The 14,777-nt window shown below is 41.1% G+C and overlaps 2 protein-coding genes across 6 annotated transcripts in view; one reads left to right on the plus strand and one right to left on the minus strand.

The window, feature by feature from the left end:
* LOC135227088 (carboxylic ester hydrolase-like) overlaps positions 1-14,777 on the plus strand; it is a 51,200-nt gene that overhangs the window by 1,945 nt on the left and 34,478 nt on the right. The gene's annotated exons all lie outside the window — the stretch shown is intronic.
* The window catches only part of LOC135227087 (zinc finger protein 26-like), a 28,637-nt gene continuing 17,869 nt past the window's right edge, over positions 4,010-14,777 (minus strand). For all 3 annotated transcript variants that reach the window (XM_064266934.1, XM_064266931.1, XM_064266932.1), the window contains exon 3: positions 4,010-9,270. In XM_064266934.1, coding sequence (XP_064123004.1) covers positions 7,408-9,270 — 1,863 coding nt within the window. In that variant the 3' untranslated portion in view covers positions 4,010-7,407. The remainder of the gene's footprint in view (positions 9,271-14,777) is intronic.

Below are 14,777 nucleotides of genomic sequence, written 5' to 3' on the forward strand. Positions count from 1 at the left end.
TTACGGCCAATATCCCAGGAGGGGGGGGGGGGGGGGTGGCCGGTGTCGAACGACCGCTCTCCCCCCCAAACCAAATTTCTGGAAGTTCATATTTTCTGTGACTCCTTTTCATTGAACTATTTACAAAATAATAAACAATATTTTTTTTTTTTTTTTGTCAAGTCAAAGTATATAACATAAAGTAATAAGCATGTTATCGTTAACATAATAAATGAATCTATCAATAAAACTGAAGAAATATTCTTGAATTTCAGTGCAAACTTTCAACATTATAAGTAAAATTCTGTTAACCAAAGTTAGTTACTTTGAATAACATCTAATCGGGTAGAAGGGCATAGACCGCATACCCAGTTTTTCTTCTTAATATAACCAAAATAACATTTTCAAGTACTTCATATTGTATATACCTCTATACGCAATGACATTTATATAAGAAAAGGCCCAGTTTTGGGAAAAACGACCGCCCCCCCATAAAAAAAACTCTAGGTATGGCCCTGTAACAAGACAAGTACGAAGTTTCTTCGTTTATCGGAAAATGATAAGACTTGACGGTACATACCGGCAGCCTTCGGTGGGAATTACCGAGCGCAGAGCGTATGGCATTTTCTTATCTGATTGTGATACTGGGCTATGCTTCGCTCCCATTCTGCAGTAATACATCTCGATTCTCGTCGCCTATCAATGCTTATGTTTCGACAACAGAAATGATAGAAAGTCAACTGCAGAAAATGTAGTATATGCCACGCAAACTTTTAATATTCACCTATGTAGTTTATTATTATTATATTATTATAATGGATTAGTTTATCCAGACCTCTGAGTCTAATGAGGGCTTTTCTCGGGCTGGTCCCATCTGAAACCTCAGGGAACAATTTCCACGATGAAATTAGGCCTAAGCTCCACAAATTATTTAATCTGGTACATATATAAAAATCATATTGTATTTCTGTTCATGACTGGAGTAGAATGGATATAAGATTTAAGCAGAGGGCCAAGCGCTGGGACCTATGAGGTCCTTCAGCGCTGAAAGGGTAATTGAGAGTAAAAGGTTTGAAAGGTGTAACAGGAGGAAAACCTCGCAGTTGCATTGGAAACCAATAGTTAGGAGAGGGTGGAGAGTAAGATTTACTAAATATAATACGAACGGATGACCCTCTGTTCATGTAGGTATTTTGAGGATGCAGACAGAGCAGTGATAAACATCCAAAACGAGTTTTTTTTCTCGTGTACAAAATAAATTCCAGTATTAATTGTGGGAAAATGAGTTATAAAGACCATAATTTTTCACCCAGCCGTCAATGATGAGTCTTGTACATAAATACCTTCATTGAATTGTAAAAGAATGTTAAGGGCTTTTTAAAATTCATTCATCTCGTATGGGAAACTACAATTATCCAAATTTCTTAAAAGTTGCAAACGAGTCATACTCTGGCACTGGTCTCGTGTCATCCTCAAGACCATATATGCCAGGATACACGGGTGTCAGAGGAATCATTCTCACTCTGTTCACATATATGACCTAGAGATTGACATTTCTAGGTAGGACAAGCCAGACGAGACCTCCCAACTTGGGAATCGGTCTCCATTAAAAAGATTGTGGTTTTATGCTCGTAGAAACAATTTGCAAGTTTGTTTTTACATAAGCGCATTTTTTTTCTAAATATACGAACTTGATGCCTTATATCTAGGTCCCACCTCTATCCATTTGTCCCTGTTGTCAAGGAGATAAAAAATAAATAAATAAAAAATCCCTGTTGTCAAGGAAAAAAAAAAATGTTGCTGTTTACTGAACAATGGGGTATGTCGCCCAGCACCTCGGTCACATGCTGGTAATTAAACACTGTACTATACATACCTTGTTATCAAACTTCCATGACCAGGCCAGTTTTCATCGTCTGTCCTAACTTCGTGAGCTCTTGCTGGACTGTAGTACCTGCGTAGTACCCGCAGGTGAGTTGTATGCCCGTTTGAAAGCTTCTGAGACACCTCCTTGTGCCCAACAGTACTAAAAGGGAGGCACTAACACTGTCTAGTGATGATTCTGCCTTAAGCATCACTGCAAGCCTTACATTGGGCACAATTCATCTCTTCTGTATGGCCACCGACAAGGTTCTTGACACTCTCATGAGGAGCCAATGGTTTCTGAGTTTTTACCACAAACCTGGTAACAAATGAGAACGAGGGATTCCCAACTCTGGCTGAAGGCAAAGCAATAGACGATACTACTCACGGAAGATGGTCTACTTTCCCTGGGGCAAGTGTTTTGAGGACCTTAACAGGATATCTACAGAATCCTTTTAGAAAAGCACCTCTCCCACAAGAACTGCTGGATAACCTCCAGCTGTTAAGGTTGAGGGTTTGTAATACCTAACTGGTACCTCAGAACATGTGGCTGACAGAGACGAGTGGGTCGTGGGTGCCTCAACTAAGAGGTAACAGACTGAGATACCACTAAGCTTGTGGTCAATGAGGGGCTACCAGGATCACTCTGAGACCTGCATTACCAACTCTCAGTTGATCATTCAGTAAGTCAGAGAACGTTGCAAATGCATAGACATCCAGATTGTCCCAGGGGTGCTGGAAGGCATCCTCCAGAGCAGCCCAGCAGTTTGGCATGGGAGAGCAGAATACCCGGAGCTTTCTGTGTAATCAAAGGTCAGTCACCTATGTTCCCCAGAGCTTGAAGAGCCTTTCTGTCACGATATAGGGACTACTACTCCATCCCTATTACCAGCCAACAGCACAATGAGGTGGTGAATTACCAACCTGTGCATCTGCTTCACGAACTGGCGGAGATAAAGGGAAACAACTATAGTTGTGTTGTTACTCATCAACACTATGGAGTGAACCACCACATATACTCGGAATGCTTGCAGCGCTGGTAGTTTTGTTTTGTTTGTATGGTGTTTTTACGTTGCATGGAACCAGTGGATATTCAGCAACGGGACCAACGGCTTTACGTGACTTCCGAACCACGTCGGGAGTGAACTTCTATCACCAGAAAAACACATCTCTCACTCCTCAATGGAATGGCCGAGAATCGAACCCACGACCACAGAGGTGAGAAGCAAACACCAAACCAACCACGCCACTGAGGCCCGTTCAGCAGCGCTAATATTGCTCCCCGCATTTCCAAGATGATGTGAAGATGAGGTTCATCCTATGTACTGGGATCCAGCCTCCTATCACTGCCATGTTGCTCACAAGCATGCCAAACATCCACAGGAAGTTTAGTCCTTCAACAAATCAACGAGTTAACATTATGATGATGATTATTGCCAAGACCCCTCTGGAAACTGGAGGCTACGAAGTCAAAACAACAATCTCACTTCAGGAGTAAAACCTAAGCGTTGCTCCACTGACAAAGTTGGATTCACCAAAGGCAGGATAGTTACTTCTTCAGGATCACTGTATACACAAATGAGCCCAATTGTCTCTCAGAAACACTCCTCCGCTTCTGCCAGCAAGGGCTCTGAAGGTGTAGGAATGCCAAATTCAAACGGACCCTCTACAGACTCAGACAGAATCCTTTCCTGAAGGAGCATAAACTGATATGTCATAATGGAAAACGGTCCTATAACCCATAAAAATTTGGGATATAGTTTTAAATAAGTGACTATGTTTAATCATACATAATAAATGAAGCACTGCCAAATCTTCAACATTGGAAGAATTTTAAATGTATGCAATCGAATTTTTTTTTTCAAGGATCTGTGTTCATTACTTGATTTTTGCTTGAGGGTAACACTATTATCAGAATGCAATAACTACAGTTCATCTTTTTTTTTTTTTTTTACGTCAGTCAACTCATTATTCAGATAACCTTGCTTTAAGTTCTTATATGAATAGGTTACTAGTCTTTTGGTTATAAGTAACCTAGCTTAGAATTTTTACTGAATTTTATCAGACAGTTTCTTGCTCAAGAATTTTTACTGAATTTTATCAGACAGTTTCTTGCTCAAGTACTGTACTTTATCCTACAAAAGGAAGTGTAAAAAAAAAATAAATATTGAACTAAAAGATGTATTAATTTCATCAAGAGGGAAGACACGGATAACCATTGGCGTTATCCAATTACAAATTAACAAGGTTTTTGTACCAGATCAAAGGTTGCGATTTTTCAGGAACTTGTACAAAAACTGACAAAATTATGGTTTCAATACAAATAAAAAGCTTATATGTGTATTCCACATAAAGGCACTGGCTGTCTACTGAGAACACGTGTCCCTTCTACCTTTCCTGATACAGAAGTCAATAGCATTCTGTGAAAAATTATCTCTAGAATATTTGTGGCATTAAAACAAAGGCAAAATCCATCCATGGAAATACTGTAACAGGAGACATAAATGGGACATGCATTGATATACGGCAGCCTTATACATAGGAGTGTATATAATTCTAATATAACATAAGCCTATACTTTCGGCATACATCAACCAACTTAAAGGGTAACGTAAAAATATTACAAAGATTTAACCACTACATTTCCAAAACAATTACAGTTTCATTAGATATTAGAATTCTTCTTCCAGTTCAAAAGAGAAACAAATATAAACAAATCCTTTTTATCATTAGAAAAGTTAACAACAAATCAATTGTAACTTTTAAGTCAACAAAATTTTAAATCATAAATTCTAGTAAAACTTTCAGGAAAGCAACAAATTTCATACTGCTCTGTAAAGGCTTAAAAAAAAAACAAGATCAATGCTCTAAAATCTACATAAAAGCCTACTAATTATGATACAAATTCACCTCTACTGACTTCAAATCAAAAAACTAAAGTTAACATGCCATACTAAATTGTGTGGCATTTCTACACAAAAATCGAAGCTCCATGAGAGCCTAATACTCTACCCAAAGGCATGCAGAGAATACTCGTTGCAAAAAATCCTGTAGTTCGTGATTCATGGGCAGTAACCCACCTAAAGTTAGCTAGTAGTTTTTAATCAAGCTCAAACTGCTGTTTCAGAACCAACCTCAGTATAATGGGCCTCTTAGGTACAAAGATATCAAGACTTACTGAAAAATTTACAAAATGTCAAACCAGAAATGTGTTTCACTAGCATATTTGGGTTGTTACGACTCACATTACACAATCACAAGCAATTATTAAAAATATATACCATGTAACAGCAATTACATATGAATGGAAGACTAGGGTTGATTTCATCTCCAACGTCTTGGAAAGACTAAGTTCCCTGCTAATTCACTAAGTAAATATCGTAAAAAACACAACAATACTTTCTGGCTTCTGCAGATCGACAGGACAATACTGTACAACGACATTGTCGAGAATATTAACTGTAAATGATCACTACTTCTATTGTCAAACTAGTGTTCAGTGGTACATGAATGATTTATTTTGAGTCTGTGATGTGCCACATACACACGTAACCACTTAAAAACTATACTCCCATTCTTAGGTAATCTTGTTCTGTCATGATTCACTTAAGGCACTAATACACAATAAGAAGCTAATTTTACCATTAGGCAATAAAAAAACTACTTAAGTAAAAAATAGTGTACTGCAATGGGCCAATAAGTGAAAATGTTTGGAATTATGAATTAGGCAAAGACAAGGATAAAAACCGTTCCATATTATCATATCGTAACAAGGAAGTAAAGTATAAAATCATTGTCATGAGGCATGTTAACTAAACACCTTGAACATGAAAAATTTTGCACTTTTAAATACTTTTAAAAAAGTCTTTAAGAACTTCATACAATTTAATAATTATGAAAACATAATTGTACTAGTGACATTACAAAATTATTACATAAAACCGATCAACAAATATCTGTTTCCAAAGACAAACTTCAGGGCGCAGTGATGCTTACTAACAAAACTTTGTGAAAGTGTCAACCAAAAACTTGGACATTTCCCCTCACTCATTTGCCCATAACATATTCCATAATACATTTAAATGCTCATCAAGAGATAAAATGGGCAAATCACAAAAGTGCAAGTATTAAATGTAGTTCAACACACACGGCTCTTAAAAAGGCTTATCAAAAGTAGAGGCAAAGTTATCAAAACAGATGAATAGACAGAAGACTGTTAAGCATTTCCTTAACATCTCATTTGGGACATACAATGCAATTGCTTAGACAACATTGTCCAAAAACGACCATAACCCATCTAAGAAACCTTACATGATTTTCATATATAACATCATTCAACATACACCAATTACATTAAACTTACTCATTAAGTAATAACAAAAATACTCACATATTGTAGTGCAGTTTTCTACAAGACTACAATAATGTGAAAAAATATGAACATTTGCAGAATGATATTATGCAGGTATAAAAACTTTTCACTTTCTGCGGACAAATACGTACCTTTATACTAATATAAAAAGGTACATGCATTTTTATTTAAAATCATTAACAATCCATTGAAACCTAATTAAAAGCCATACTGTACTGTATATAAAAATAACCGTCCTCTGCTTACCTATATTTCACATTTAGTTGTACCAATTTTTAAAGGCACTCTTAATAAATTAGACCACACAGCTGGTAATGTGCTGCACAGCAAAATATAATTCTGAAATGAGTTAGTACTTGCTGTTAAATGTTAATATAAAAAAAACATTAAATCAAACCCATATGTCCTCTTCAATTATACTACATATTTCTACAATATATGAAGCTATTAAACATTTCAAATCTTTAATTCTAAGTGGCATTTAAACCTTACTTTTCTCCAAATTTCATGAACACAGTGTAAAATACTGCAGACTATATTTTTAAAAAAATCTATGTACTTCAAGATGATAACAAAAATATCTAACATAAACATAAAGTGAAAAGAAACTCAGTCTCATAGTGGATATCTACGTTATGAAAGCTTCTATTTAAATAATACAATACAAATTAGGTAATAACAATTCTCTTCAGGTTTAACAGGACATCATCCACACATATTCACACGTTCCTTTTACGTGCTCAACATACTGCATGTGTCTGGATGTGTATAGTACATGCATAAACTGCTATGAAGAGACTCACATACATAATACGTAAACCCTTAATGTATCAACTACTGTCTCTCAACTTCTTTGAGATTTCTAACTAACAACTGCATACCTGCATACCTACTTAAGGTAAAAGGTAATTTTAAATCTCTTTATGTAATCATGGTTTATCTTAACATTAAAAATAAAAAAATTTACGGTAATTATGATATTCTGTAAACAAAACTTACCTTATCAAAGTTATCTTAGATAAAATACTGCAACAAGTAAATCCAAAGCACCAAATTTCTACAAAGCTTTGAAGCCTACATAGCAGGAAAACTTGACAGGAAGACTTATAAGTTGTCACTAGCATAAACATTGACTCATGGTCCCTCTTGTAAGGCACAGTATTATACTAGGCTCTTGTTAATAAGGCACATTATTACTTCTCAGCTTCTTCTTCGACAACAGTTGACTTTTCCCCGTCGATTACTTCTGCTACCTTCTTCCCTTTTCTTTGAGATTCAGATTTATTCTTTTCCTTCTTGATTTTATCAGCATCTTTCTTGGCTTTATCACCGCCTCTTTTAGCTTTATCACTCTCTTTCTTGACTTTGGCACTTGGTTTCTTAGCCTTTTCAGTTTCTTTTTTGGCTCTAGAATTTTTCTTCTTGTTTCCTTCCTTACCTGATGAACCTTCACTTTTAACTTCAACCAAGTAGATTTCTTGAGTGGATTTATCATTCGCATCCTTCTCTTTGGGTTCAGGTCCTGCTAAATGCTTTTCAATGTGTTTCTGAAGTGCTGGTTTATGATTCGTGCGATAGTTGCAAATATCACAAACAAAGCTGCGCTCTCCAGTGTGTTGCCTCTGATGCAAGTATAGCTGTGACTGATATGAGAACACTTTGTCACATACATCACACTTAGGAAGCTTATGGGGGCCGACAGTAAATGGTTTATTGTTACGCAGCACCATTCCCTCTAAATCACACTCTGGGTGTGTCTGCAAGCAGTGGATAATAATGTTAGCACGTGCCCATTCTCTATGACCGCATTCCACGCAAGAAAATGGCAAAGACTCTTTGTGAGCTTTCTTCTTATGTTGCTTCATGTGGTAATTATCATCAAAACTCTCGCTGCACACATCGCATTTGAATTCACGTTGTGGGAAACTTAGTTCGACGTGCTGAACTGACCCATCTATACCAACAGTGCGTAGAAGAATCTTGGGGTTCTGAGCTTCTTTGTGCTTGCGGTGAACATGGTCACGAACTGTCATTTTGCTTGTCGCTCTGAAATCACACAAGCTACATCCAAACGGCTTCACGCCAGTATGTGATCGCATATGTACCTTGTACTTCCACGTATCATGGAAAATCATGAAACAATTAGGGCACGTGATTATCATCCGCCGAGATGAGGTACTTTTCTTTGAAGTTGTTACAATTAGATGGACTTTTGAACCATCTCCATTCTCCAGAGATGCTATGTGTGCATTTGGATGCTTTTCCTTTATATGCTCTATTAAATCTGATTTGTGAGTTGCTCGAAGGCCGCAAGCAGCACATTCAAATCGTTTCCGAAGGATGTTTCGTCTTTTCTTACTTCCAGATGATGTAGTATCTGAGGAATTATTACTCTCAAAGCTTCCATTATGAGATTCAGCTGTAGTAGATTCAGCTGTAGTAGATTCAGCTGTAGCAGATTCAGCTGTAGTAGATTCAGCTGTAGTAGGAGTAGGAGGATCTTCTGCAGACACACTTTTGTCTTCAGTCTTCTTTCCTTTCTTGGGAACATACTTTTTCTTTGGTTCAGATGAATGTACAATAAGATGAACACTTGTCATGTGTCGCTGCATATGCTCACGATAACTTGTTGTAAAATTACAGACATCACACACATAAGGTTTCTCACCTGTGTGACAGCGGACATGGCGTTCAAGCGAATATTTACTGGTGTAAATCCTGTCACATATGGCACATATAAAGCGCAGCTTGCTGCTGGGGTCACGTCCAAGAGCTACTCCATCTTCCATTATGACCTTCCTTGGGGTTTGCTTTGTAATAAGCTCATCCAGATCAATTAATGCTTCATCAAATGTGACTGATTCAGTTTTTTCTTTCTTGGCAACATGCATTTTTATAATGTGGTTTTTAAGTTTCTCCGGATCACAGCAATTGTAGGAGCATACACGGCACTCATAAACTTGGTCCTCGTGTTCCATGAGCATGTGCTTTCTTTGGAAGTATCTATTTGGAAACAATTTATCACACACCTTGCACTTGAATGGCTTTTTAGGTGCCTGAAAATTGAATAAAAAATTATTATAAGTAACATGGTTTACATAATATTAGTTTTACAATATAAAAAAAATAACATTGTTTACTTACAATCAGTTCAACAATATAGACAAATGCTCAAAGGGATATTCTGATGTAAAAATATTTGATGATGACCATGATGATTCACAAAAATCTCGCCAAAAATCTATCCATGAAGGAATTACGTTAACCCATAGAGCTAATGGAGGCAAAGATTAAACAAAGTTGTGAGCAGGAGCTCTTATTACGTATTCTAAATTTGCACAAGGCAAAAGTGTCACATTTCTGGACCATCCCTAGGCTGACCCCAAAGGACTACTTTTTGAATGAGTGAAAAGCACTGCCAGATAAAATTCAAGTTGACAGACAAGCCTGAAGAGGCCAAAGGGAACAGATGCACAGTAAAATGATATTGTTAAGATACAATAAAGTTTGTTCATACTTACCTGGCAGATATATATATAGCTGTATTCTCTGAAGTCCGACAGAATTTCTAAAACTTACGACACACGTAGTGGGAGCCTGGTGGTAGTACCCATTCCCGCCTTGCTGGGAGGCGGGTATCAGGAACCATTCCCATTTTCTATCAGATTTCTATCTCCACTGTCTCCTGAGGGGAGGTGGGTGGGTACTAAAAATATATATATCTGCCAGGTAAGTATAAGTATGAACAAACTTTATTGTATCTTAACAATATCATTTTGTTCATGAAACTTACCTGTCAGATATATATATAGCTGAATCCCACCTTTGGCGGTGGGAGAGACAGAAAAAAGGATTTTAGGAAACATATAAATGTAGATGATTGACATCTTGGTTCCTTACCTGTTAGCATAGCTGACTTCGTGATTACTGTCACCCAAGCCTGCTTCTGCTTCTGCTGTCAACGGGGACGGGACCACAATGTGACTAGACCATGACCATACTTCTGAGGGCAACGAGGCAAAACCACCACCTAAGTTAGCCTAACAACAAACTCCCATATACCAAAGGCTAAAGGAAGGGACGACCGTACTCGGCAGCCGACCCTACAACCATAAACATACAAATATTAAAAACTCACCTACCCTTTTCTATGGGAAAGGATGAGTGCTACCTCCTGCCCCAAAATAGTGTCTGCGGCGACGTATGGCCCAAGAGAGTAACAGTTTTTCATAGGTCGTTCTCACCTCCCGTAGGTAGTGCGAGGCGAACACTGAGTTACTCCTCCAAAAAGTAGCACTTAAAATGTCTTTAAGAGCCATGTTTTTCTGAAAGGCTATTGAGGTCGAAATAGCCCTTACTTCGTGCGCATTAACTTTTAGCAGCTTAAAGTCGCTGTCTTTGCAAGAAGAGTGCGCCTCTTTAATGGTGTTTCTTAAAAAGAATGCCAGTGCATTCTTGGACATGGGCATGTTTGGTCTCTTGACCGAACACCATAAGTTCTCCGCAGAACCTCGACAATCCTTCATTCTACGAAGATACTCTCTAAGAGCCCTAACAGGACACAGGACTCTTTCTGGCTCTTGACCAATGATCTCTGCCATACCCTTGATCTCGAACGTTTTAGGCCACGGATTGGAAGGGTTTTCGTTTTTGGCCAGAAACGACATACCCAAAGAGCAGACCGCATTATGCCCTTTGAAGCCGACGTGTTTGCTGATAGCCTGTATTTCGCTAACTCTCTTCGCCGTCGCCAGAGCAGTTAGGAATACAGTTTTTTCTTCGTCAAATCTCGTAGAGACGAAGAGGAAAGAGGTTCAAAGCGATTTGACATTAAATATTTGAGGACCACATCCAGTTCCACGAGGTAACTTCGGTAGCGGTTACCTTGGTCGTCTCGAAAGATCTCAATAGATCATGGAGATCCTTGTTATTAGCGAGGTCAAGACCTCTATGGCGAAAAACTACAGATAAGACGCTTCTGTAGCCTTTAATGGTTGACACAGCCAGCTTCAGATCTTGTTTAAGATAAAGCAAGAAGTCGGCGATCTGGCTCACAGAGGTAGTGGTAGAGGAAACTCCTTTTCTCTTACACCAACTTCTAAAGGCTGCCCACTTCGATTGGTAAACCGCGATTGATGATGGTCTCCTCGCGGTGGCGATAGCTTTAGCCACTGATTTCGAAAAACCTCTCGCTCTGGCCAACTTTTGGATAGTCTGAATGCAGTCAGACTCAGAGCGGAGAGGTTTTTGTGGTACCTCTCGAAGTGGGGCTGTTTGAGTAGATCTCTCCTTAACGGAAGAGATCTCGGATAATCCACTAGGTAGAACATCACCTCTGTGAACCAGATCGCTGCGGGCCAAAAGGGGGCGATTAAAGTCAACCTCGTCCCCTCCGATGCTGCGAATTTTCTCATCACCTCCCCCAGGATCTTGAAGGGGGGAAAAAGCGTAGAGATCAAGGCCCGTCCAATCCCATAGAAGGGCGTCTACTGCTACTGCTCCCGGATCGAGAACCGGGGAGCAATACAGGGGAAGTCTTGCCGTCCTTGACGTTGCAAAGATGTCCACTAAGGGACATCCCCAAAGACCCCACAGCTCCTGGCATACGTCTTGATTGAGGGTCCACTCTGTCGGCAATAACTGTCCTTGTCGACTGAGGAGATCTGCCCGGACGTTCTCGACTCCGGCAATGAACCTTGTCAATATTGTGACTTCTCTCTCCTTTGCCCAAAGTAGAATCTCTTTCGCTAGAGCGAACAGGGAGCGAGAGTGTGTTCCTCCTTGTTTCTTCAAGTATGCCAGGGCTGTGGTGTTGTCCGAGTTGACTTGAACTACACGACGGGAGACTTTGTTCTGGAAGAACTGGAGCGCTAATTGAACCGCTGCCAGCTCTTTGAAGTTGATATGCCAGGTTTACCTGTTCCCCTCTCCAGGTACCTGACACTTCCTCCCCCCTAGAGTTGCTCCCCACCCCGTGGATGACGCGTCGGAGAACAACACTAGGTCGGGGTTCTGAAGCTTGAGGGATATGCCCTCTGACAGCTTCCACGGATCGAGCCACCATCTTAGATGGTTCTTCACCTCTTCCGAGATGCTTAACTTCATGTCGAGTTGTCCTTTTCTGTCCAGCTGTCCGACAGAAAGAACTGAAGAGGTCGGAGGTGTAGCCTCCCCAGGGAAACAAACTTCTCCAGCGAGGAAATGGTCCCCAGCAGACTCATCCATTCCCTCACCGAGCATGAATCCTTCCCTAGAAAGGCTGACACTTTCTCTATGCCTTGTTGCTGACGTTCCTGGGACGGAAAAAGCCCGAAAAGCCACTGAATCCATCTGAATCCCCAGATAACACGATGGACTGTGTGGGGGGTCAGATGTGACATTTCGAAGTTCACCAGAAGTCCCAGGGACGCAGCTAAAGACAGAGTCGTTTGCAAGTCCTTCAGGCACCGGGTCTGCGAGGAGGCTCGTATGAGCCAGTCGTCCAGATAGAGCGAGATTCTGATGTTGGAAAGATGGAGCCACCTCGCCACGTTCTTCATTAAGATGGTGAAGATAAAAGGGGCCGTACTCAGTCCGAAACAAAGAGCCCTGAATTGAAAGACCTTCCCTTTTTTCAGTACGAACCGAAGGTACTTCATCGATTGGGGATGTATCGGGACGTGAAAGTAGGCGTCCTGGAGGTCGAGTGATACCATCCAATCTCCAGGTCTTAAGGCCCCCAGAACTGACTGAGGTGTCTCCATCTTGAACCTCTGCTTTTCTATATAGAGGTTTAGACGACTTACATCCAAGACCGGCCGCCACCCTCCCGATTGTTTCGGTACAAGAAACAATCTGATGTAAAATCCTGGCGTTGCCAGGTCTAAAACCTGTTCCACTGCTCGTTTCTCGAGCATCTGCTCGAGCAGGTCGAAAAGTATCTTTCGCTTTGTTTGAGGATACGATGGGGACAAGTCCCTGGGAGTGGAAGTCAACGGGGGCGGCTTTATGAAAGGGATCTTGTAACCCTTCTCTATGACGTCGAGAGACCAGGTGTCTGCCTCTCTTTCTCTCCAGGCTTCTGCAAACAACTGCAGCCTGGCTCCTACCGGTGGCTGAAGGCACGATCTCTCACTTCTTGCCCCTAGACTTGGAAGGGGCTCTACCTCTAGGAAGGCTTCTTCCTCGAGGAGACGATCTAGCGGAAGTCCCTCCACGAAAGGGCTTCTGCTTTGTAAACGGTTTGGGCTCCTGAAGACGTTGAAGGGCCAGCCGGACGTCTCGAAGACTGAGCCAAGCAGGTCCTTCCGGTGCTTTCGGTGCTTCTTGCAGGACTAACTGCCAGGATACCGTTGCACCATAGGCTTGGGGAAGAGATGACTCGAGAAGGGAGCATACAAAAGTTCTGTCCTCTGTGCGGGAGAGACAGACTTAGCCGCAAAGTTGCAATAAAGCGACCTTTTCTTAAGCACCCCTGCTGAAAAATGAGAGGCTAACTCCTCTGAGCCATCCCTGACGGCCTTGTCCATGCATGACAATACACTGGACAGCTCCCTCAAGCTGATCGAGTCTGGCTTACGAGACTGGTTGTCTAAAGCTCCAAGACACCAGTCTAAGAAGTTGAAGACCTCTAAGGACCTAAACAGTCCCTTCAAAAGATGGTCCAGTTCGGAAGTCGTCCATGATACTTTAGCTGAGGCTAAAAGGGCCCTCCTTGAGGCATCAACCACGCTGGCGAAATCACCTTGAGCAGACGTAGGAACCTTCAATCCTAATTCCTCGCCTGTCTCATACCACATCCCTGCCTTACCGCTAAGTCTAGACGGAGGCAGGGCGAAAGTAGTCCTTCCCTTTGCTTTCCTAGACTCCATCCAGGCGTTAACCTTCCGGAAAGCTCTTCTAGTAGATAACGACGTCTTCATCTTCACGAAACCTGGAGTCTTGCTTGTCTTCGACGACGAAAACTGAGAAGGAGGAGCAGCAGGCTGGAAAGTATCTCCAAACGAATCACGAAGTAGCCGTGCCAAAACTTGGTAATCTGACGAAGCAGACGTAGCAGGTTGTTCTTCATCAACATCCTCAGAAGAACCGCTAAGTTCTCCTTCTTCCCTACCCGAGTGCAAATCCGAAGGAAGAGGCAGAAGTCCTTTAGCTCCAAGTCTCCTATCCGAACGATGAAGAGAAGAAGAGGGTAACGGATCCTTAACAGTCACAGGATCAGGAATCACCTTTAGAGGCGAACGTGAAGAAGAAATAAGACATGAAGTGTCAGCCAAAGCCTCGGGAACAACATCCGAGTGACAGCGAACTTCCACATTCGCGTCCACAGAGCTCTTACTACAACGTCTACGAGCGTCCATCTGAGCGTCCAACCTAGCGTCCTCTCGAGCGTCCAAATCAGCGTCCGACCGAGCGTCCATCATAGAGACTCTTCTAACGTCCCGCGAAGCGTCCTTACGAACGTCCCGCGAAGAAACTTGATCAACTGCCCGACTAGCGTATCGTTGAGCGTCAACACTGTCATGTCGAAGAGGGGCAGAACGCATAGAAGTCCGTCCGACAGCTACAAACTCGTCGTCAGCAG

This window comes from Macrobrachium nipponense, chromosome 15 (genome assembly GCF_015104395.2).
Source record: "Macrobrachium nipponense isolate FS-2020 chromosome 15, ASM1510439v2, whole genome shotgun sequence".
In the NCBI taxonomy this organism is placed as follows: Eukaryota; Metazoa; Arthropoda; class Malacostraca; order Decapoda; family Palaemonidae; genus Macrobrachium; species Macrobrachium nipponense.